Source organism: Macrobrachium rosenbergii, chromosome 23 (genome assembly GCF_040412425.1).
Source record: "Macrobrachium rosenbergii isolate ZJJX-2024 chromosome 23, ASM4041242v1, whole genome shotgun sequence".
Classification (NCBI taxonomy): Eukaryota; Metazoa; Arthropoda; class Malacostraca; order Decapoda; family Palaemonidae; genus Macrobrachium; species Macrobrachium rosenbergii.
The window spans coordinates 50,230,087-50,255,086 of NC_089763.1; the positions used below are offsets into that span (position 1 = coordinate 50,230,087).

General features: G+C 37.1%; 1 protein-coding gene across 45 annotated transcripts in view; it reads left to right on the top strand.

Moving 5' to 3' along the window:
* Positions 1-25,000, top strand: part of LOC136851609 (uncharacterized) — a 318,348-nt gene that overhangs the window by 209,683 nt on the left and 83,665 nt on the right. For 3 of the 45 annotated variants that reach the window (XM_067125965.1, XM_067125969.1, XM_067125973.1), the window contains exon 1: positions 19,077-19,341. The exons of 35 other annotated variants lie outside the window; for them this stretch is intronic. Coding sequence is in view for 6 of the 10 variants with exons in the window: in XM_067125975.1 (XP_066982076.1) it covers positions 17,404-17,488 (85 nt within the window). In the remaining 4 variants the exon portion in view is untranslated. Of the gene's footprint in view, positions 1-10,161; positions 10,281-17,108; positions 17,489-19,076; positions 19,342-25,000 lie in introns of those variants that run through there. 7 more of the 45 variants (XM_067125975.1, XM_067125986.1, XM_067125953.1 and 4 more) reach the window with 7 other exon arrangements.

Below are 25,000 nucleotides of genomic sequence, written 5' to 3' on the forward strand. Positions count from 1 at the left end.
TATATATATATATATATATATATATATATATATATATATATATATATATATTATATATATATATATATATATATATATATATATATATATATATATATATATATAATAGATAGATAGACATATATACATATATCACACATTACCACAGGTTGGAAATAAAGTCGAAACCGGTCAGGACCTACACCCCTGCTCTTATTTTTCACCTGTGGTAAGGTGTAATAAATGAATCACGTACAAAACTGATACTGATAATATACATATATATAATATTAATCACATCTACGTAGGGATGCATGTATATGGGTCTAATACTAATTTGAAAAGGGAAAGAATGAGAGAGAGAGAGAGAGAGAGAGAGAGAGAGAGAGCTAGAACATGACAAAAAGTAAAAGGTTATAACATCATGAGGAAAGATAGAGCGAAAGAAGGAAGGAAATTGGTCTATATCAGGACCTTAGAAAGGAACTAAATAGGAAGTAGGTAAAGATTAAAGATCAAAAGAGAATTACGAGACATAGAGAGAAAGAGAGAGAGAGAGATATCCCAGGTGGTCCGGTTTACTAAGCGCATAAGGCTTTTGTTATGGACTCACTCCCTTTGTAAGGTCGGTGAATTTTATCCGTCAGTGGAAAATGCTTCATTGTTATGATAGTGCGACAGTACAGTATAATGACTGGGCACAATGCTTCTCCAGGGGTCGGCTTTGCAGTTGTATAATGTCGGTATTTTTGGCGATGCAAATCTATAATGCCCAGTATTTTTGGAGTCGCATTCTGTAATGCCAGTTTTTTTTTTTTTTTTTTTTGTTTTCATTTCTATGATGCTGGGAATTTTGGTGTTCTAGTTCCATCATGTCGTTAATGTTTTGTCGTGTTACTCTAAATGCTGGCATTTTTCCTGTTGCGATTCTGTGATGTCAGTATTTTTGGTGTTATAAAATACCGGTATTTTTAATGGTGCATTTTTATGAAACCAATTTTCTTGGTGCTATAATTATATGTCGTCACTTTTAGCGTTGTGGTTCTGTAATGTCTGTATATTTTGCTATAATTTTAAACTACTTTGTCGTTTTTGCTGTATTTCGCAAAATATGTAAGTGCTCTCATTACCTTCCAAAAATTCCTCATTTTGTCATTTAGCATTTGAGCAGACGAATGTGTGTATATATATATCTATATCTATATATATTCGTCTGCTCAGACGCCTGAATGCCAAAGTGGGGAACTTCTGAAAGTATTAGAACTTACTTATTTTCAAAATTCAGCAACAACGATAAAGTGGTTTAAAATTATAGCAAACAATACCGACATTATAAAATAACAGAGCCAAAAATTCCGAAATTATATAATTATAACACCATATACATATGAATATAAACGTATGTATATATATATTAATATATATATACACATACACACACACATATATATATATATATATATATATATATATATATATATATATATATATATATATATATATATATATATATATATATATATATATATATGTATGAGTGAGTGAGTTGATGAATGTGAAGAAAAACCTTTTCAAGTGGCGTGTCAACATCGGCTGCTGTTAACTACGACGGAAAAAGGAGGAATGAAAAAGAGAGAGAAGGAAGTGCGACGACCCTTATCAGCACAGTCGAAGGAGAAACGCCCTTTGACGTCGCACTCTCCAGACTTACCAACTTCAGAAATGAAGACTACCGTTGTAGACTCTCTCAAACATCCTCGTAGGGAGGTAGTGCCGTCAGTGCACCTCATGCGCTGCACGGTAAGCATTACTTAAGGCTCTTTGCAGCGTCCCTTCAGCTCCAAGCTGCAACCACTTTCATTCCTTTTACTGTACCTCCGCTCATTACTGTACCTCCGTTCATATTTACTTTCTTCCATCGTACTGTCCACCTTCTTCTAACAGTTGGTTCATTGTGCAACTGCGAGGTTTTCTTCCTGTTACATCTTTCTAACCTTTTTACTGTCAATTGCCGTTTTAGCGCTGAATGACCTCATAGGTCCCAGCATTTGGTCTTTGGCCTTAATTCTATATTCTATTCCCATTCTTTCTCAAAAATGAATCTTTTTGCTTTATCAGGAGGTGGCTCCCAAGAATGGAAAAGAACACTGATCACTGCCACATCCGCACTTAAATTCCTGAACCACAGATTAACCCTCTTGTGCTGAAATCTTACACAGTACTAGCCACACATGCACCTTCACAGAAGGCTCACCAGGAGTGAGTCAAACCCCGTATTCACATTGTGCTACTCATATTCATTTTGCATGCACTCTCCCGCTTCTTGGGTGTCAAGACCCCCTCCTTACCTACAACTTCTTCACTCCACATATCCAACCCTTTCTAGATCTTCCCTTCTCCATCCTAACATCGCCTCTTGAATTGTATATTCTTCACCAGCTTATCATCGTCCATTCTTTCCAAGTGATCAGATCATTTCAAAACACTCTGGTCCATCCTTTCGCCTACATTTACCTTTTTGCCACTCCTTTGACATATCTTCACATTTCCACCTTTTCACTTCTTCCTATACCACATAGACTGTGTGGACAGTACCTCTCTTCCATTTCCATCTTCTTTCTTTTAATTTTATTCAACATCCACGTATCGCTTCCATACTGGAAATTTGGTTCAACAAGCCCTTCAGGTATGCCAGCTTTGTTTTCAGTAGACACTGCCTGTTTCCTCCCAGTCTTATGCATATCCTGCTACCTATCTTGCTAACCATAATCTGTGACTCACCGCTTCTCTCATTCTACCATTATTTGCTTTGTTGAGTCCAAAAGCCTAATAAGAATCTACAGCTTCCACTCTCTCTCTCTCTCAGCCCAGAGTAACATTCAGTACGTCTTCCTGGTAACCATATACTCTCATACCCATTCTCTTATGTTTACTTTTACCTTTCTCCTCTTGTAAACGCCATCAAATTCTTTCATTAATCTCTGGAGCTTATCTCAGCTATCTCCAATAAGCATGGTATTGTCAGCAAACATCAACAGTTCTGCACTTCATTCACAATCCATTATCCTACCCCACAGTTTAGCACTTCCATCTGTTGGCTTTCTCCTAACTTCTCTCATCACTTAATCCATGCAAATATAAAGCACCTACTACACCCTTATCTCAGCCCTATTTTTGTACCCAGCCAGTCACTCTCCGGATTAGAAATTCCAGCACATTCTTCACTCTGATCATAAATACATTTTATCGTTGTCAGCAGTTTACCCTCTATACAATGGGTACTCAACAACCTCCACGTAGCTCTATTTAGGTTCAAGTACAGTATGCCACATACGAGGTTTTCCCTTTACTCCCAGACTTCTTATAGGACTCTTTCATAAGCATTTGATGCACGCACTCTCTTCCTTTCGAAACCCACATTGTTCTCGTGTCAACTCTTCGTCTATCAGAATCCTACCTTGCACTTGCGTAGCATACCCAGCAAATTTATACCCCTATAATTCCTTACAGCCTCCCCAATCACCTGTACCTTTATTGAAAGAACCAGTTATTTCTCACTCATTCCAAATGTTTACCCAATGAAGTTTCACCCAGTGAGGCTAAGTATTTCTAATAAAGATTAATTAGTAATTAGGTGGTTTTCGCTGTAAGAGGGAGGGTGGGGGTGTAGGGATAGGGGGTTTAGTCTTTTATAACAAAGCTACTGTTGCATAAATAATTCTTAACTTATTCTCTCTCTCTCTCTCTCTCTCTCTCTCTCTCTCTCTCTCTCTCTCTCTCTCCTTAATGGCTTACTTACCATCAGGGTCACAGATTAAAAGTATGTTCATTTCTGATAACACTCGATTTTTCTTTCGATTTCCTCCCTTCAGCCTGGAGGTCTCTCTCTCTCTCTCTCTCTCTCTCTCTCTCTCTCTCTCTCTCTCTCTCTCTCTCTCTCTCTTGGACTTTTCTTCTCATGATTTCTTCCCTTTAGCCAAGAGGCATCTCTCTCTCTCTCTCTCTCTCTCTCTCTCTCTCTCTCTCTCTCTCTCTCTCTCTCTCTCTCTCTCTCTCTCTTCGTTCCCTTTTCTCTTATCTCCTTGGGCTTTTGTTCTCTTGATTTCCTCCCTGTAGCTAAGAGGCATCTCTCTCTCTCTCTCCCCCTCTCTCTCTCTTCGCGTCCTTTCCAAGGGGGTTTCAAGGTGCTTGAGGTCGTTAGCTTGGTTGTTGGAGTGATGGCTGCGGCTTTCTTCTGTTTTGGTCGAGCCGTCTCGTTTTAAGAATGGTTTCGTTGTTCCCTTCTGTAACCTTCGTTGTTTCTTTCTGTAACACTCGTTGTTCCTCTCTGTGGCCCTCGTTGTTCCTTTCTGTAACTCTCGTTGTTCCCTTCTGTAACCTTCGTTGCTCCTTTCTGTAACACTCGTTGTTCCTCTCTGTTGCCCTCGTTGTTTCTTTCTGTAACCTTCGTTGTTTCTTTCTGTAACACTCATTGTTCCTCTCTGTGGCCCTCGTTGTTCCTTTCTGTAACTCTCGTTGTTCCTTTCTGTAACTCTTGTTGTTCCTCTCTGTAACCCTCGTTGTTCCTTTCTGTAGCCCTCGTTGTTCCTTTCTGAACTCTCGTTGTTCCTTTCTTTACCCTTCGTTGCTCCTTTCTGTAAGACTCGTTGTTCCTTTCTGTAACTCTCGTTGTTCCTTTCTGTAACCCTCGTTTGCCTTTCTGTAACTCTCGTTGTTCCTTTCTGTAACCTTCGTTGTTCCTTGGGGTAACTCTCGCTGTTCCTTTCTGTAGCCCTCTTTGTTCCTTCTGTAACTCCCGTTGTTCATTTCTGTAACCGTTGCTCCTTTCTGTAACTCACGTTGTTCCTCTCTGTAACCCTCGTTGCTCCTTTCTGTACCTCTCGTTGTTCCTTTCTATAACTCCCATTGGTCCTTTCTGTGACCTTTGTTGCTCCTTTCCTTAACTCTCGTTGTTCCTTTCTGCAACCTTCGTTGCTCCTTTCTGTAACTCTTGTTGTTCCTTTCTATACCTCCTTTGCTCCTTTCTCTGACCTTCGTCGTTCCTTTCTGTAGCCCCTTCCCTGTTCTGCTCGTCTTGCCTCTCTTGAGTTGCGTAAGAATGCGTAAGTTTGTTTGTGTTTACGTTGATTGTGGTTTTCAGTTTATCTTGATGCATCGTGATATCGCTCTTTAAATGATCTCGGTAAGGTAGGCGGAGAGAATTCAGTTATTTCCATGCTGATGTTGATAAGCAAATAAATTATATCTGTGATAAATTAATTTTTTCCTCTCTTTTTCAGGTACGTATAACAGCTTTGGAGTTGGGTTACCGAAGGATACAGTAAGTAAATATTTAGTGTTTAGTTAAGTCTCTCTCTCTCTCTCTCTCTCTCTCTCTCTCTCTCTCTCTCTCTCTCTCTCTCTCTCTCTCTCTCTCTCTAGGTACGTCTGATAATTTTGGAGTTGAGTAAATGAAGGATAAAGTAAGTAAATATGTATTGTTTCGTTAAATCTCTCTCTCTCTCTCTCTCTCTCTCTCTCTCTCTCTCTTTTGGAATTAAGTCTCTCTCTCTCTCTCTCTCTCTCTCTCTCTCTCTCTCTCTCTCTCTCTAGGTACGTCTTACAGTTTTGGAATTAAGTGAAGGATACAATAAGTAAATATCTAATGTTTAATTAAATCTCTCTCTCTCTCTCTCTCTCTCTCTCTCTCTCTCTCTGGTACTTCTGACAGTTTTGAATTGAGTAAGTGAAAGATACAATAAGTAAATATCTAGTGTTTAGTTAAAACTCTCTCTCTCTCTCTCTCTCTCTCTCTCTCTCTCTCTCTCTCTCTCTCTCTCTCTCTCTCTCTCTCTCTCTATGGTACGTCTGACAGTTTTGAATTGAGTAAGTGAAGGATACAATAAGTAAATATCTAGTGTTTAGTTAAAATCTCTCTCTCTCTCTCTCTCTCTCTCTCTCTCTCTCTCTCTCTCTCTCTCTCTCTCTCTCTCTTTAGCAGCCGAGAACAGCAGATGTGCCGTTGGTTAGCAAACAGTTTTAGCTGGCTCTTTCGGGTCCAAGAATTTCCCATGAGCAGGAAGGGGGTGTTTCCGGTTAGACCCTCTAGATGCGACGTGTCTTGTCTTATGATGGGAGATTTTTGCAGATCCTGTTATGCACATGCAGTTGATGAGTGCATTCTTCTTCTTATATTTTCCCTTGCATAACTGCGGTTTCAGCATCCACTTCTATATGATGAATTGTAATAGCTTGTGTGATATATATCTGTTTTTGGAAATATTGTAGGTAATTGCCACAATATTTTACTTTATCATCAATAATTTAAGGGTTTTTCTTCACGGTATACCCATTCATATATATAAATACGTTAATCAGTACAAATACAGAGTGCAGAAATATGGCTTCTGTACTTGGTACACCATCATAATTCTCATTTACTTACTGCATGGACATCTTTACTCGAGTGTTGGCCTGATTTTCCAGTTTCCCATACTCTCACGATTAAAATCGGGAACTGTCATCATTCCTCAGTGTTTCCTGAATAGTTTAACAAGTATTTCTCATTTTTCCAAGAGAAGGTTTGTATTCACGTAACAAGGACAGTTTCTTTTAATGGATTACCAGTGCCTGATTTGGGAGCATAAGCCAGCAGCAAGTCACTTCTCCAAAAAACGAGTATGCAAAGACTCCCTTCCTTTGCACTTAAAACAGTTACCCATAAAACTAAAGCTAAAATGATAGCCATTGAGATAACCATTACTATTCAAAGGCCGCCTGAGCTTTTTGAGCCACGCTTTTCAGCTGTGTCAGTACGGATCTAAGATTTTATTCACAATTCCTTGTTTATCTGAGGAAGGGTTTAGTACCAATGTTTATTTGTAACTCATTTTACAGGTATAAGGTCAGTGATTGGAGGACAGTTATTCATTATTTTAGGGCATTAGTTTTGCTGAGCAGTTGCCAGAGCAGAGGCTTGTAATATATAAAAATATATATAACCAATGGTATATATATATATATATGTATATGTATATATATATATATATATATATATATATATATATATATATATAGAGAGAGAGAGAGAGAGAGAGAGAGTCACTGTTATTCTTTTGCTCTGTCACCGCCCTTATTGATGAAAGTAGTTCTCGATTGTTTTTGTTTTTTTTTTGTGTGTGTTGTTCTCCTGCTGCTTGGCATTTAATTTGATCTGAAATTTTTATTGTATTCTAATAGTTCCTCGAAGTAAATAAATGGCCAACATTCGCCTGTTGCTTTGTTAAAAACGTATCATTGATATTTCCCTGGCTTGCCTAAGCATTTGTCTTGATGAGATACTTGCGGTCTTCTCGTCAGGGTTCATATGGGATACTTAATTCCCTTATGCAGCTCAGGTCCCTTCCCCCCGCAAAAAAAGACAAGACTCGAACCAACAAACCCGCTTTCCTAAAGATGGAAGATTGTGATAGATGAGAAAACGGGATCTGATAGAGAATTCCGAAGCTTGTCAGTAGAGAGAAAGAACTAGTCACTCAGAAGGGCAATCTGAGATTTACTGATTTTGACAGCATGTGGGAAGAGGCGGGTTGACTGGTGTTAGTAGGCCATCTTTTAGGGAGCGGGGCACTCCATTAGTTGGCCTATAGGAGAGTTATTGCCATCAGTGCACCTCACTCTGGTGCACTGTAGGCATTGCTTAAGGTTCTTCGCGTCCCTTCGGATCCTAGCTTCAACCCCTTTTATTCCATTTACTGTACCTCCGTTCATATTCTCTTTCTTCCATCTTACTTTCCACCCTCTCCTAACAATGTTTATAATGCAACTGCGAGGTTTTCCTCCTGTTACACCTTTCAAACCTTTTTATGCCAATTCCCCTTTCAGCACGGAATGACATCATGGGTCCCAGCGCTTGGCCTTTGGCCTAAAGTCTATATTCCATTCCATTCCACTCCATTAGCCCAGCGGAGCTTGCGTCGAAGTTGTAACTCCAAAATGTGAAGACGGAGAATCTTTTGCACTGTAGCCGAACTTATCGGATTCCTTTCTCAATTCGTAATTCTGTAGTTTGTTTTTATTTTAGCCGTACTTATCATATACGCTCGAGGGGTTATCGTTTGCTCTCGGTAATTTCTAATTAAAGCTACACTCGGATAGTTTGTTCTTATAAGCCTGTTCACTCATTAGATTCACTAGCATTGCGACCTCAGTAGTTATGGTGTCAGATAACAGAAGCAATAGTCTACATTATACACGCACTCACATACTATATATATATATATATAATATATAAATATATATATATATATATATATATATATATATATATATATATATATATATATATATATATATATATATATATATACTGTATATATATATAAATATTTTCTTTTAAAACAGAATTTCATCAAATATATATATATATAGAAACGCCAAAATGTGGAAAATAAAGGACTAATATTTCAGAAACCAAACTGTCTCTCAAATATAAGGCAAATAATGAAACGCCAAAATGTGGAAAAAAGTTATTTCAGAGAAAACTGCTTTGGGCAAATAATGAATAAGTGATTAAGAACTAGTAGTTACAGCTTAGAGAGAACTGGAATTACATGATGAAAACTTTACCTATGAAAAAATTATCATTTTTATTAAGTTTTTCGTTTACCAACAATAACTCTTGTTGACGAAACTTCAGTGGTTGCTTTTTCTTTCCAGTGAAACTGGAGTGCCAATTGTAACATTCACCGATTCCAAGTTTGAGCGAATAGTGCGAAACAAGAATAAATGTGATTAGATGGCAGTTTTCGTTTGCCTAAAAATATTCTAAGGTAGTAAAGTGGAGAGGTATGTTATTATTAAGCGGTCCAAGACAGACACATCGATGAATAAATGAAACGTTTCAGCAATTTTCAGAATGGAAAATACAGTGAAATGCTGTCAAAGTCCTTGGTTCTTACTGGCCTTTTTTGCTTTAATTTATCATGTCCTGAGGTTCTTGGGACTCCGCGGCGGGATGTGTGTCTTTCGTAAATTTAATGTTACTGTTTGTTGACTCCGTAAGGATGTCTAATTTTCATATTTTTTGTACAATACCAAGTGGATTTAAATGTCAGTTACTCTGTGATAACTGTTAATGTTTTACAAAGTTCTCTCTGTCAGGAGTGATGAAAAACGCAAAAATATGCATTTACGCTGCGGGGTATTTTTTTTTCAAAATTCCAGTATCTTTTGATATAAGGGCAATGTGCAGATCTTAACAAAGATCATTACAGGTCAAAGCCATTAGTTAAAAAAAGATATTGGCAAGATATAGACGATGATTGTAAGAGATCAGAAGCTAATTTAGACCACACCTTGATCTGATGCGTGACTTTGATATAAGGAATAATTTAATGTGTGGGTTTTTACGAAGTAGAACCATAGACAAATGGATATGCACTGTTGCGAATATATGCAGGAGTTGTTTTACAGTTTTAGAATATACATTTTCTCATGTCACAACTCACGTATGTATGTATGTTTACAAAAAGAAAAGACTGCAGTCATAAAATGTTGTTTTCACATTTTTTTGGCCAAATAGGAAACATAACTTGTATATTACCATAATAGTTAGTATTAGTTTAGTAAAATCTGAAAATGCAGAAAGCAAAATTTACCGAATAATATTAAAGGGTGAAATCCATTCAGAAACAAAAATGTGTTTTTTCTTTTTAATGTCACTCAGAGCCCACGTTATGCCGTACGTTCGGTGTTTTTCGGTTCGTCCACTGACCTTTCTTGACCCGAGAATTCAAGAGTTGGTAGCTGTAAAGGAGACAGTTGACTGCCGGGAAATTAAGAGAGAGAGAGAGAGAGAGAGAGAGAGAGAGAGAGAGAGAGAGAGAGAGAGAGTCAAAAATCTATAACAGATTTAAAAATGCAACTCAAAGAAATAGCATGTTTTGCCAAGACCCTATGAAGACGCCTACCATCATCCCCTATGGTACTTCCATCTCTCTCTATATGTAATAAACGTGACAGTGAGCAGACTTGGTCTCTTTCTACTGATGTTCCCAAACAGGATGTGCGTCCGTGAACGACGACACCGACGATGTACGTGTGTGCGTGTGCATGCGTACATAACGTACGTACGTACGTACGTCGACGAGTGTCTTTCTCGGTCTCTGTACTTAGTGGATAGTTGGATGCACTCAGTAGTCTCAGTCCAGTCTCCCTCGAACCTCGGAGGCGTCTCAATGTCTAGTGAATTCCGCACTCCCGTCCATAGTTATCTTCCCCCCCTGCCTTATGTCGATGATTGGGCCTGTTATGTTAGCCGTGTATGTTTGTTCGTCAGTTGGTGTTTCGTTAAGCCTGGTCTCAGTATTTCGAGGCAGTGTTACAGAAAAATATATTGGACAGAACAACATCGAGTGCTGGTCCTCTAGCGATGTTTGACGTGTTTGTGGATATTGTTTTGACGTTTAGTTAGGTCCTAGTTTTTCTTTGTTATTGTTTTTTTTTCTATTCACCATCTGGCCTGGGCTGGATACGGGCAGGACTAAGTTTGAAGTCTCTGACATTTGGAAAATTATTGGCTTTTTGTGTGCTTTGTGATGTTAAATTTAAAAATTGTTTTTTTTTTTTCATTATTTGTATACGATTTTCCGATTAACGAGGATTCCATATTGAAATTTATTGTACATTTTTCGTAATTAAGATTGGCGAGTTCCATGAGTGATTTCTGTTTTTCTGAATATTAATATAAACGCGCGCGCGCGTACACAGTACAAACAACTCTCTCTCTCTCTCTCTCTCTCATATATATATATATGATTTATATATGTGTGCGTGTGTGTGTGTATTTATAAATGCCTGTGTTTATCAACTGGAGGACAGGTTTTTATTCTTATCGCTTGAGAGTAATTCTGTATGATAGATGATAATGATAAGAATGTTCCCACAAGGGAAAGAGAAGTGAAAGAGGGAGAGGAAATCTCCCCTTGCCTTTCTCCTTTTTCCTCTGGCAGCATTTGGCAAGTCCTCGTGATAAGCACTGCAGTTGCCCATGACGCCTGCTCTCGAAATCGGTTCTAATTCCGCATTCTTTGCTTACGGTTACAATGCTTTCATTCCATTATGACTGTTTTACGATTTTCATGCCTTTATGATAGTGGTGTGACTACAGAGAAAAGAGCCACCCTTTTCTCTCTCTCTCTCTCTCTCTCTCTCTCTCTCTCTCTCTCTCTCTCTCTCTCTCTCTCTCTCTCTCTCTCTCTCTCTCGGCGCTTTTATTGCTTTGATTGAACAGTACATTAAAGAGCTGCCACAATTTTCCTTCATTTTGGTTTGCCAATTTGCAGAAATCACTCCTTCATTATTGTTTTTAAATTTAAATATGTAAATCTTCAAAGAGAAACCTGAATGTTATCTTGTATGTTTTTCTTAAATGATTTTCGGGGGCTTCTGTGGTGTGTTGATATTGTCTAGTCTGTGTTATAGTAGAAAGGTCAAGCATCGTTGACCTGTGGCCGGTGGTAATCTGGACCTCCAGCTCAGTTTCGGTGGCCGTGTGGCAACAGAGAAAAGATTTTAGGCAATCTGTTAATTAATTTCCCGGCTGACCTTTTGAATGTACTGTTTACTTGGTTTGGTATATACAGAATCTGTTCTGTGTGTTGTACGTAAACCTTATTTCCAGTCCTCAGACAGTTTCTTGGGGTGAAATGGATCGCCCCTTGCTGTTTTTAACCCTGCTTTTATATACCACAGTCGTCTTACAATCGGGTATATAATCCACTGCCATGGTCAACAGAAGCACAAACGGTAAATCGAGTGTTCCCATCCACCCATCCGCCCTTCTTTGTTCAGAGATTTCGCTTAGGTCACCTAGTTGGGTAGCCAAGGATATTACCGGTCACATCACAAGAAGTCCCAAGTTTCTCTCATGGGCGAGGACGAACGGAACGTCATGCTCCGTTAAGCACTCTTTGTGCCTTTGTCGACTTGATTAGTGATAGGTGCCTGATAATTAAGACGGGTGTGGTGATCGCAACCAGGTTTACAAAGGTTATAGGCTACCAGCTTCATCTCTAAAGGCATGCCGAGAACTGGAAGGCTAACCCCATCTGGCGTTACTCCCTAGTCAGTAAATCCCTCATGTTCATTTCGTAAATTGACGATTCGAAAATGGACCAACTTTGCAGAGACTTCGTCTCATAGGTACTCCATTAACCCAAATGAATGACTCTTTAGCAGCTTGGTAACCTCAGTACACAGTCTGCGCCATTCACCGCCGTCTTACCGGCACTCGTCTTCTGCTCCATCTAGCCAGAATTTTTAGACATCCTGATTGGCTGGCTAGATTTCTTGCCTTTCCTTCTCAGGCGATTCTGCCCCTCAGTTGCTGGTCTGCTCTAGAAGCTTGTTGTTAATCAAATGTGTCTTCTGTTTGTGTTGAGCAATAACACGAATTCGGGAGGAAGTATTGCTTGCACATGTCTGTTTTTGATAGTTTCAACCTTACAGTAGATCTTGATAACGGGTGACTGGTTTTATGATGGAATATAGTAAACTCTTTCTTTAGAGAGTCTTAATGAAATTATATATTTCTTTTTCACTTACGTTGTGACTAGCGGTGGGAGAATACTCTCAGGTGATAAAAGGATCTCATTTCAATTTTTCCCCTCTTAGAAATTCACTCATTTTGTATGAGAACGTTACTCGGTTCAAATAGAAAACGTAAAAAAAAAGACCGGAGTATCGTGATTCTTTAGTAGGATTTATTTTAAACCAAGGGGATTATGGGAAACTGACAAGAGATTTTTCCCTTGGGTGATGTAAAACCCACATTTTCTTTTTGAATTTAAACTTTTATTTTTATTCTTATCATCATCATTATCATCTTATCTGGCATTCCCCGTCTGCATTAATGTCTAGTATGCATCCCCATGAATGTAAGAGTCATTCAGAGACAATTAACGTTCTGTTATTTCACTGTTTCGTTAATTAACCTGTTTCGAAGAAATAATCATTGTTCGATGATAAGGCATTTCAGACAATAATCGATTGCTGTAATTGCATTGGACGTTTTGTTGTTTTTTTTCAAATAGTTTTGCTTTTTAATTTCTCAGGTGGAAAAGGTGTTTTTTTCATTTTCTGAATAAATGTCATTTTGCCTTTTTTATTTCTTTGTTAAATATTTAGGTAACTGTAATATACAGAATTTAATTTTATGTGTTTGTATGTGATTGTCTGAATGTGCAGTATGTGTCTATGAGTATGTTTTATTGAATGGTATATATTCGGATACATTTAAATTTCTTTGTAATAGAATTATACAGACTAATGTGGAAAAACTGAGCTTAGGGCCTTAGTTTGTAGTGAGATATTCTAAAAAAAGATCAATTTCATAAATCTTCTACTAACCAGATAATATTCAGTTCCAGTTAATAGGATTTAAACATTTTATGGAAGTTGTCCACGAGATCATATCCTATACATTACGGTGACGTCATGAGTGCAATCATAGGTGGGACATAACGGTGACGTCATTCAACAGGCATTACAGTGACGCCACTTAATAAACTAATACAGATTCCCTTCTTCTTCTTCTTCTTCTTCTTCTTCTTCTTCTTCTTCTTCTTCTTCTTCTTCTTCGGATGTTGCTGACCTTGACGCACATCCTAATCTTTGTTTGTCGGAGCCATCGATTTTAACTTGAAGGATTTTTGTAATGATTTACTTTTTTTTATCTTTCTCGTACTTGTTTCCATTAATGGAATGTGCTAGGATATTTTAAAAGACTACACCGAAGTCCGGAGTTAAAGGTCAATGTCCTTAAATTCACTGAACCAATGGCTTGCTAACAATAGTTATGTGCCAGGTGTCTTCTTTCAGAGATACTTATTCGCTTGATAATACTCTCTCTCTCTCTCTCTCTCTCTCTCTCTCTCTCTCTCTCTCTCTCTCTCTCTCTCTCTCTCTCACACACATTATATATATATATATATATATATATATATATATATATATATATATATATATATATATATATATATATATATATATATATATGTATATATATATATATATATATATATATGTGTGTGTGTGTGTGTGTGTGTGTGCATGCGTGTATATCTTGCATGCATTTGCATTTAGAAAACTGTACAGCAAAGGCGACGTCTTATCAAAACATCGTTGGAATAGCTCAGTAATTATTAATTATTCTAAAGCGAGGAAGCCTTTATTAAAGGTCACTGTCGCTGAATGAGTCCAAGCTGAAAATGATTGAGGTAACGCGTTGGCCTTCGAAGAATTTCGCTTCAAGAATAAATAACTGTTCTTCAGTGATCTGCAGCAATTACCAACGAGCAGTTCAGAGTTAACAATGATGTAACGTCCTCGCTTTGTTTGGGATGATTTCACTTCCGAATGTGGGATTGTAGGCTGGTTCTGTGAGTGGTGTAATATATATATATATGTATGTATGTAATATATATATATATATATATATATATATATATATATATATATATATATATATATATATATATATTTATATATGTATATATATATACCGTATATATTTACATATATATTTATGTATATACATATACATATACGTGTATGTATATGAATGTGTTTATATGTATGTGTGTAGGGCGGAGAGAGATAGAGGCATTACTGCTTTTGTGTAAGGAAAAGTTATTAATTTATTCATCATGTTAGTAACAGTTGAGGATCATTTGATATATTTACATCCAATACAACGTTACATGGTTTCCTAAAGCAAAAATGACAAATTAAAATATGAACTAAAATATTCTTTTAAATATAGAAGAATATTGCGTTTAATATATTAGAAAATCTTTTTTATTCGTTCCTTTATGTTAAATTCCAGTGATGAACATGGAACACATGCAGTCAGTCAATGCCGGGGAAATAATGAGTGTAGATTGTTAAGCAAAGAAATACAGACGATAATGTATCAGTATCTTTGCCTGTAACTTCTCGAGCGAGACCAACCTAGACAAAGGAAATTTTTTTTCTCTCTCTCGCTTAAGGGAACAAACCCAACCTCTTCGGCCATTCCAAATTGTGAATCAGAAGCTTTTGATGATAAAGAGTGAGAGTAGAGCCGATTGTCATTATTATTATTTTACCATGACCTGGCTTGGCTCCTAAAGAAAATACTCTTCCTGTTTTCATAAAGTATTTTGGGATGGCGTTGCTAGTTCTGTATCGTTCTCCACTCTCCTTGCAACCCACCAAAGTGAATAATGACTAGGTACCCAATTACCTTCTGTGTTCAACAGATACACAGCGGTATTTAGCAGAACGGGCTTATTCCGCTTTGTCTTACAAGGGATTCGAACCCTGGCCCTTTCGGTGGCGAGGCGAGTGTCGTGACCTCTAGACCGCAAGGTTCCGTTTATTGTTACCCCAGACAAGGAAGCGACGTATCTTGTCTAATTTGTTTGTATTTTTCTTGGTGAGTAAGATAATGCAAAAGTTGCTTGTCGAGTTTTACGAAAACTTATTTTGGGTAATATTTAGCAAACACAAACCTAAGGAGAAGAGCGAAAACCAATCAAGATGTATTTAAAGGATATAGATTCAGTTGAAAGACCAGCGAATAGATCTAACTTTGGGTAAAACTACCTTAACTGCCGGTAGCCTCTTCATGACTTTAAGTAAACATTTTTACGCAAGAGAGAATATTATTAAAAGGTCCAGTTGAACCAGGTGGGTGTGTGGTGAACAGGTGTGTGACACCTGCGGTAAACTTTGCGTTGTGCTTCATAGTCAGTGTGGGAAAGGCCTTTCAGTTATGTTTTACTGATGTTAAAAGACTGTGTTTTCATTCGACTGCCAGTAAAGTTGTAAGGACGTTTATTGTTCAGTTCGGGTGCATTACGCAGTACTGATTTCTCATACTAAGGAACATTCGTGAGATATTGGAAGTTCTCATCGGTGGTGATGTTTATCGTACATTTATATTAGTTTTTTTTTAAGAGACTGCAATAAAATTTGAATGATCTTAGTGAGATCATGACATTTAAAGTCTGTTTTCATATTTTCATCTTGCTTTCAAATAAATAATTTAGTATTTTCACTGAGCTCCATCAGGTGGTTTTTTTTAGTTATGAAAAACTCAGCTCAGCTATGGTAGTGTTGTTTTTTTTTCTAACTCAAACTCTAAAAGTTTCGGAAAAGGTCTACTAAAGAATAGTTTGAAGGCAGCTGTGAAGGGGGTGCTCTGCCCCATAGCCCGTTGGAGTTCCTTTTACTAAATAAGGGATTAGTCAGGTTCACGCCAAATCACGCCCCATATGCTCGTTACGCTCATGCCTCTCTAACAGACATTGGACGTGATACCTTTCTTGCAAACTCGCCCACAGGGTAATGAGCAACTTTGGTCACTTCTTCGTTTTCCCTTAAATCTGATCATAAATGAATACTACAGTTCACATTCTTTAAATAAACGTGATACGGGAACAGCCAGTTTAATTTTGACTAGTGCTTATCACTTAGGCAAGTAGAAACTTACGTTATGATGGATGTTCTCTCTCTCTCTCTCTCTCTCTCTCTCTCTCTCTCTCTCTCTCTCTCTCTCTCTCTCTCTCTCGATTTACCCGTCGTCTTTAGTTTGTAACATTTTTCTCGTTGTTAAGGTTAAAAAAGCTTTAGGAAAATGGAACCCTTGGCTACGATATGATTAAAACCAGACTACCATGAATTATTATTAACAATAATAATTGTCTTCGTTGGAAAACAAGCCTTTGAAGCGTGGTTGTTTTACTGTGGGGATCATATGACGATACGTAATGCAGAGTTTTCATGACGGAAATTTGTTGGTTTTCAGCTGCTCTTTTGTTATTATTATTATTATTATTATTATTATTATTATTATTATTATTATTATTATTATTATTATTATTATATAGACTTTGTTGGTCACATTCATATAGGTACATTTAATATTAAACCACAAAGACAATTTTAACTAATCGAGTTGCTTACTTAATATTATTGCCATTATAACTTGTGTTGCTTTTCTGTTGCAATAAAAAATACTCAGTTAGTAAACCAATGAGTAATTTCACATTTTCATGTCGTCATGAACATAACGATAACCTCGCCTTTGTTGAAACACATTTCAGGATAAATAAATATGCCAAAAATGTATGAAAAGTCAGTAAATTGAAATGCATTGAAATATCGGAAATCATACTATTAAACTAATTAAAAGGCCCAAGTGAAAAGAAAATCAGATTTGAAATTATAATTCAGGACGCACGCTTTGAGGAATTTACCGCTTAGAGCCGTCATTAAGATAATATATCTTGATAGCGGACATCCTTGAAAAATTTTCTTCGTAATCCCGCGCAGCTTAGTTGTTAATCAACTTAGTCGAGAATCATTTGGAGTTTTGCTCATGAAGGTCAACCTTCAGCCATGTACATCGACGAAGAGCATTATTACATGAGGTCGAATTATCCCTCGCCTCAAACTCTCGAACCACACCTCGTCCTCCATCAGGGTAAGTTGACTATTCCTGTTTTTTTTTTTTTTTTTTGCATTTAGTAATCGACCTTTGTTTTGCCTAATACGTTCTCAGTTCTCCAATATTGGGCAGCCAGCATCAATTTGTACTTCATTTTCTTCTTCCAAGTTGTTTAGAATCCTGTTTTTGAAAGTGGATTATTTTTTTCCTTTTTCTTTCACTTTTGGAATCGTATAATTGCCATCTTGATCATTATTATTATTACCAAACATCTGAAAAGTGGTTTGGGTTCTGCCTCAGAAAAATTTTAATGCTAATTTAACTTAGTTCTTGAGGATATTCAGTATTCAAGTTTTACAAGCACGGAAATATCCCTTTTATCTTTACTAAGCATATATTTTGCGAAGCTGCGCTGATTTAATTTTTAAGGGAGCGCAATTTATTTCTAGTTTCTTACTGTAAGTGAACAGCCAATTATGTATGAAAACGGGGCCATATTTTGTTGAGCTTATGGGACAATCAGTTTTTCATCAACTGTCTTGGTTATTCCTTTGAGCTTTGATTTTGTCTTGTGTATACATTTACTCCTTCCACTCTAACTTGGTTATATTTTCACAGACGCGTTTTGGGTTGTTCGTGTATACATTTACTCCTTCCACTCTAACTTGGTTATATTTTCACAGACGCGTTTTGGGTTGTTCATAAGAGTGTACAGTATGTATAATGACAATGAACATCATAAAAACACCGTGCATATATTTATATATAATATTTAACGTAAAGTATTAAATTAATTAAGTCGCCTTATGCTCAATAAACTTTGATATAAACGCGCACGCTCATTTTTATGCATGATATGTCCGTGGCACATAAGAAAGCAAATATTCTTATGAGCTGTAAATAGTTTTATTTGTCTTGGTGTTCTTTTTCTTTACCCGTGGTTCAGTCATACTGTAATGTAAATATAAGTTTCTCAAAATGTTTATTTACAGAACTCCTGTAAATACGCTCAGCATTGCGACCTTCTTTGATATTTGTATGTTTTCGTTTGAGTGACGTAAATTGTTGGCACGAAAAATGGATACTGTAGGAGTGGTTCAGTCAGTATTAAAGCTAAAAAAAAAAATTATCTTTTATTTCTGGAAAGAGAATTTATTTGTATGTATTTGTGCAGATAATTTTAACGTTTATGTAACTTTGAAGTGTAAGTTGAAGATCTGTTATATGCTGTAGAAGCAACTTCTTTGAATAACAAGGAGATATTTGATATTTTCTATGACCTGTAACCTAGAGGCCTGTTGATCTAATTTTCTGCACTCTTAAGTTTTAATTAAGCTCTTTCTCTCTTTTTGTATTTGATTGTTTTGTAGTTCTTGTTATTTCATCGTACGTTATACAATGAGATTGTAAATTTGGAGCAATGTGTAGTCTTCCTGAAATTGTAGTCTCTCTCTCTCTCTCTCTCTCTCTCTCTCTCTCTCTCTCTCTCTCTCTATATATATATATATATATATATATATATATATATATATATATATATATATATATATATATATATATATATACCATTCTTATACCTTGACAATCTACGCACTATCGATTTCTTATTACTTCATCAGAACAGCTAATGCAATAAACATCACCTGAGGATACGACCCATAGCAGCCAAAGGGAAACATTTGGAGCTTAGCACTAGTGCCAGTGTGTCTCTCATCGGCGAATTTGTCGTTATTTTCGTCGAAATCATCGCCTGAACACTATGTTTGGAGGCCTAGGGCTGTCTCGTTAGTTCAGGTGAAGTGCCAGAGTTGTGACTGACAGACGCGTAAAAGTGTCAGTGTGGATGTCCGCTTCTTGTTTACTCTGTTTCAGGAACATTCTTACCAGAGGTTTGTATCGGTTGGTTCTAGTCGCTGGTAGTTGTTTTACCTCGCACTAGTTTAGGAATATTGCTTTTATTGTTGTTTTCTTCCTTGTGTTATGGAGCTAAGGGAGCATGAACGTGTTTGTATTTCGTAGCGTTTCTGGATATTTTAGTGGGGTTAATAAAGAAGATCTTGCAATGTTATTAACTTTTGTTGTTAGTTCTTGAGGTGTTTGGTAGAAATATTTCTGTTACTTTGGTATTTGTGGTTCATGTTAATTGTTTTTCGCCTAGATCATATCATGTCACATAGTAAAAACAAAGAAAAATTCCTTTGATGACGTATCTTATATATTTTAAACATTCTAGAAACTTTCCCAATATATATTTCATTTTATAATGTTTTAGATTTCACAGTTAACAAAACGAATCTTTATCGAGGAAAAAGATCCTGTAAAATAATTTTTTATTGACAATTGTTAATACGATCAGTGGCATTATCAACTTAGATCGGCATCATCAAGTTTTAGCGTCATCGTAGAAAATCACATGCACTTGCCCAGCGAGCAGCTTGGAATGTCTAGTTTTATCTTTAAATTTGAATACGAAACCCTAAGGTACTCGTAACTGCCTTCTTTGATATAGATATTTCCTTTAATTGACTCTATCCCACTGCATCTAATTAATTCTGTGATTCAGTATACGTTCGCCAAACGATTATTCCGTTCAGTCCTGGGAAGGCGAACAAGATGCAGTAGCTTGGCGGAATTCTTGGTTATTTTGTTTCTAGAAATTTCCCGTGTTCTTTGTGGTTACCCTCAACCTTGTAAGGGAGATCTCGAAAGTTCCTTTTAGTCTTCATTATATAATATATATATATATATATATATATATATATATATATATATATATATATATATATATATATATATATATATATATATATATATATATATATATATATATATATTATATATATATATATATATATATATATATATATATATATATATATATATATATATATATATATATATATATATATATATATATATATATATATATATATACACACACACACATAAATGCCATGAAATGTTGCTCTCTAGACCTGACAAGGAGATAGAGAGAGAGAGAGAGAATAAAAAAGTTAAAAAAGACCGAACTACCGTCTGAGGATGAATTGACATATTTTACGAAGGAGAAAACGTTATTTGAGTCAGAGAGAACCCCACAGCTTGGCAGTAGAATAAAAAAATAAAAAGAACACGTTTCAGCCTCTGAAGAGGTGGCTGAATTTTTACTGGTACTAATGATTAGAGAGAGAGAGAGAGAGAGAGAGAGAGAGAGAGAGAGAGAGAGAGAGAGAGAGAGAGTTAACTCTGACCTTGACCCCAGTATTGTGGGCTTCGAAAGTAACAGGTCTATGCTGTGGAAAAAATGCATTTACACGTAACTTGAAGCCAATAGATATATTCAGATACATTTGGATTCACGTTGGCTTAATTTTTAGGGAGCGTGTTGCGAGAGCATGCCTTTGATTGCTTGCGTCCAAATATTCGAGTAAGCGAGTAGCGATCCTCTTTAGACACTGAGATCGTCTGGTAAAATTAACCCAGTACCTGGCACGTACACCAGACTGTCTTTGTTTGGTTATTTAGGTTTTGCTTTTGAAACCTAATTTTTGGTGCATTGTAGTGTCTGTTTTGGAAACCAGATTAAGTTTCTCTCTCTCTCTCTCTCTCTCTCTCTCTCTCTCTCTCTCTCTCTCTCTCTCTCTCTCTCTCTCTCTCTCTCTCTCTCTCAGAAACGCTGCTTCTACGTAACATTGATTTTTGCTTTTTAAAATTCTAGGATCTTACGCTGCATTTTTTAATTTTCATTTTAGAATCAACTCTTGAAATTCAATTGTTTAAAACCATTTGTTGGTTTTTCACAGTTTCTTCCATTCAAAACGTCATTTTACGCCATGTGTCTATTTTGATTTTTAAACCATGTACTTTTGAAACAGCCCCTCCGCTTTCGACTATCCTGGTGCGAGTCTGTTCTGTTTGCTGTTTTCGGAAACTGTGATTGAATAGGGTCTCTGTTGATGAGTACTTGTAAAAATGGGTTTGAACATACCTCTTCAAAGACGTTACTTTTATCGAGAGCTCATTGAGTTCATTAGTTCTTTGCAGAGGATTAAACTGTTGACAAACAACATTTTCTGGGGAACGGCTGCGGAGATGTTAACGAACTGGATGTGTGGGTCTTGCTTAGTAACAACTACTGTGCAATTTAGTGTGTCCAAAGAGCAGAAGCATTGGCTTTAACTTAATCGTCTTGGTATATCTGTTAAGCCTTATGACGTTCTTAACGCTGACAGCCTCAGATTATACTGAGCTTTTCAAATATTGTGAAACGGAAAGGAACATGTTCTTGTCAATAGCCAGAATCAGTAAGTGCTTTAGTATTGATATGCAACGAATGGTTTGTTAGGTTCAATGTGCAAGATAGACTAAATGAATCACGGTTGTAATGAAATCTAATTTCTAATAAGACGTACCACACCGCTTACTAATATGCTCCTGGGAAGAAGAAAATGACCACAAAGAAGTTGCATCATGTACGTGATACCTATAAGTAGAGCGGCGGCCTTGTGACGGAGTTGAAACGATTCCAAGTTGGATGTGAGAGGCGGGTCACTGAATAGAAGGAAACATTTCAGTTCAGTTCTTAAGGGCCATTGTTTATGGAGGGAACAACACGTAACGCTTAATTGCCTACTACATTTCATTCACTTTAATAGTGTTGAAAGTGAGTGAGCATTTCATTCACTCTGGCATTCGAAAAATCATTCTTTAAATGTCTGCTCGGTAGAGAGCATCGGTCCTGGTCGTTTCGGCCGTAAGTCACTTACGGCCGTAACATCCAAAACAGTGTAAGACGTTATGTTTATGGTATTTACCGTTATTATTTTATGTTTTACGTACATCCCCAAGGGCTGGTACTAAACACAGCGTCCATTTTGCACGTAAATGTGCTTACGGCCGAAACGACCCGAATGCGAGAGCATATAGGCACACCAGTCTGACTCACTTTCTCAAAAAAAAAGGAAAGAAAAAAGAAAGTAATCTCCCCTAGTGGGGTTTGTAAGGCTAAATATCATGTACTAGTTCTCAAATAAGGCGTGAGGTGGAGCCCCTTCGTGAGATTAAGGGGCGATCCTCTCTTTTATTTGCCACCTATAATGAATAATGTTCCGTCATGAAAAAGGATTTACTTTTTCGTTATATGGATTCCGCTCTTTTTAGGCCTGTCTAAGCTTTTCGTTGACTCAGCTTAGCGATCTTTCCATTTTTACTGTTCTTTTCTGCTTTTCTCCTCTGCTGTCTTCTATTTTTTTCTTTAACCTTCCAGATTGTCTTTCATCCCATATTAGCTTGTAATTGATCCTTGGAAAAATAGGTGTGAGAATTTATTGATATTAGCAATACCTAAAGAACTTAATTTGTTTAGATTTTGTTTTAACTATTTGCTTAATTTAAAAAAAATTATTCTTTGCTTATTCATTCAGTTGGCATTTGATCTTTACATTCTGTTTCCTTCTATTTACATAAACGAACAAAGGCCTTCTCCGATATTTACAAAACTAACACTCCAATCCAAATTTTTTTTTTACATTGTTCCTTGATTTCTACCTTTTAATAGATCACCCTCCGGCCTCATCCAACGTCTTATTGAAAATCCACGAGGAAGGTCGACGGTTTTGAGCTAAGCTTTCTAATCTACCGGCAGTTCTAATCGATTCCCTAGTCTCTGAGAACTTGGAAAGTTTTAACTTGTTAAAGTTTTAGGATTAGGAAGTTTACGTTGTTCCAAGGTAACTAAATAATTTGGCCGTTAATTATAGGTACTCTACTGGTTTATCCTAAGTCTGATAATCTCTCTCTCTCTCTCTCTCTCTCTCTCTCTCTCTCTCTCTCTCTCTCTCTCTCTCTCTCTCTCTCTCTAAATGGTATTCAGTAGATACTTGAATACATCATTTAATTCAAAGTTCATTTACAGTTCAGTTTATCTGTCTCTTATTTGGATGTTAAAAAAATGATTTTATCAGTAGACTTAGTAGGGCACAAATCAGATTCTATAACTGCAAGAATGGGAAAAGAATCTTCATGACTGTCCTCTCGTCTGTGGCAAGACCAGCCTTTCAAATAGAAAGAAGGATGTCCGATCATTCAACCAAAACTAGGAAAGTATGATTCACTTTTTCCTTCGGAAGGATGCGGTTTGAAGGTCATGGAAATCTGGACATGTCAATTTACCCTTAGGGCTGTATTCCCTTCCTTCCAACCACCTTTCCTAATCGTAATTATGGGAAAAAGAACATTTTTGCTCGAAGTTAAGTTTCTTGAGTTAAGTATACCTTAGTTTAACCAGACCACTGAGCTGATCAGCAGCTCTCCTAGGGCTGGTCCGAAGGATTAGACTTATTTTGCGTGGCTAAGAACCAATTGGTTACCTAGCAGCGGGACCTACAGGTTATTGTGGAATCCGAACCACATTATAGCGAGAAATTAATTTCTATCACCAGAAATAAATTCCTCTAATTCTTCATTGGCCGGACCGGAGACTCGAACTCGGGCCTAGCAGAGTGCTAGCCGAGAACTCTACCGACTCGTTTCTTAAGGACCGTATTTGTGACCTATGAGAACATAATGAGATAAGGTTAACACTCCAAAGACAACGGGTGAAAGAAATTTACATATGATATACAGCTCATTTATGTTTATTTTTTCTTCGCTGATGCCATTATCTCTTTATTGAACCGCATTTCTCTAACAAAGGTTTAAGTATTGTTCGTGACGTGCTAGTCTTTCGTAATTTTCATTTCCTCCATTTTTTATTTTTGAGGTTTGGGCGTGGAATAACACATGCGGCGTGGAATAACACATGCGAGAGTATCATATAATCATAACTAGAGAGGTCTTCGACTAGGTAATCCTCGGTGGAACCATTCACCAGATACCAGATCTCTCTCTCTCTCTCTCTCTCTCTCTCTCTCTCTCTCTCTCTCTCTCTGTGGCGCCTTCTTTCGTCGACTCTCCAGGTGTCCAAGAGTTGGCATCACTGCGTGTAAATAGAGTTGGTGTGAGGCGGTATTTCCTTAGTAACGCCGTGACGAGCAGCACACCTGAAAGGGGAACGTGACTCGTAATTGGTAGAATTGGGGGAAGTGTTGGAGGACCGTTTGGAGGGTTGTAGGGAGAGAGAGAATGAGGCGGAGGAAGAGGATGAGGAGGAGGAGACAGAAAAAATGATTGGGGGACTCGATTTTATTTTGTGAAGGTTGACAGACGGTGAGGAGAGGGAGAGAGAAAGAGAGAGAGAAGGGGGGGAAATGACTCAACATTTGCTTTCATTCTCGCCCCTCCCTCTGGGAATAAGAACACTTGTGCTGAATTTTCGATTTGGACAGGGAATATTCAATGATGTCTTTGGTTCATGGTGACTTGCTGAAGTCATGTCACATGGGAAGAGATGTAAGTATTTATGGAAAATATTCCTTTCTTGTGGAAAAAAATTTTTTTTCTTTCTCAAAGTAAAAATTGCCATAAAAATTGATTCTCCTCCCTTTTCATTGGGCAGATTCTAGAGCAGCGGTATATTGGTGCACTCTTGGTCCTACCTTTGAATTAATT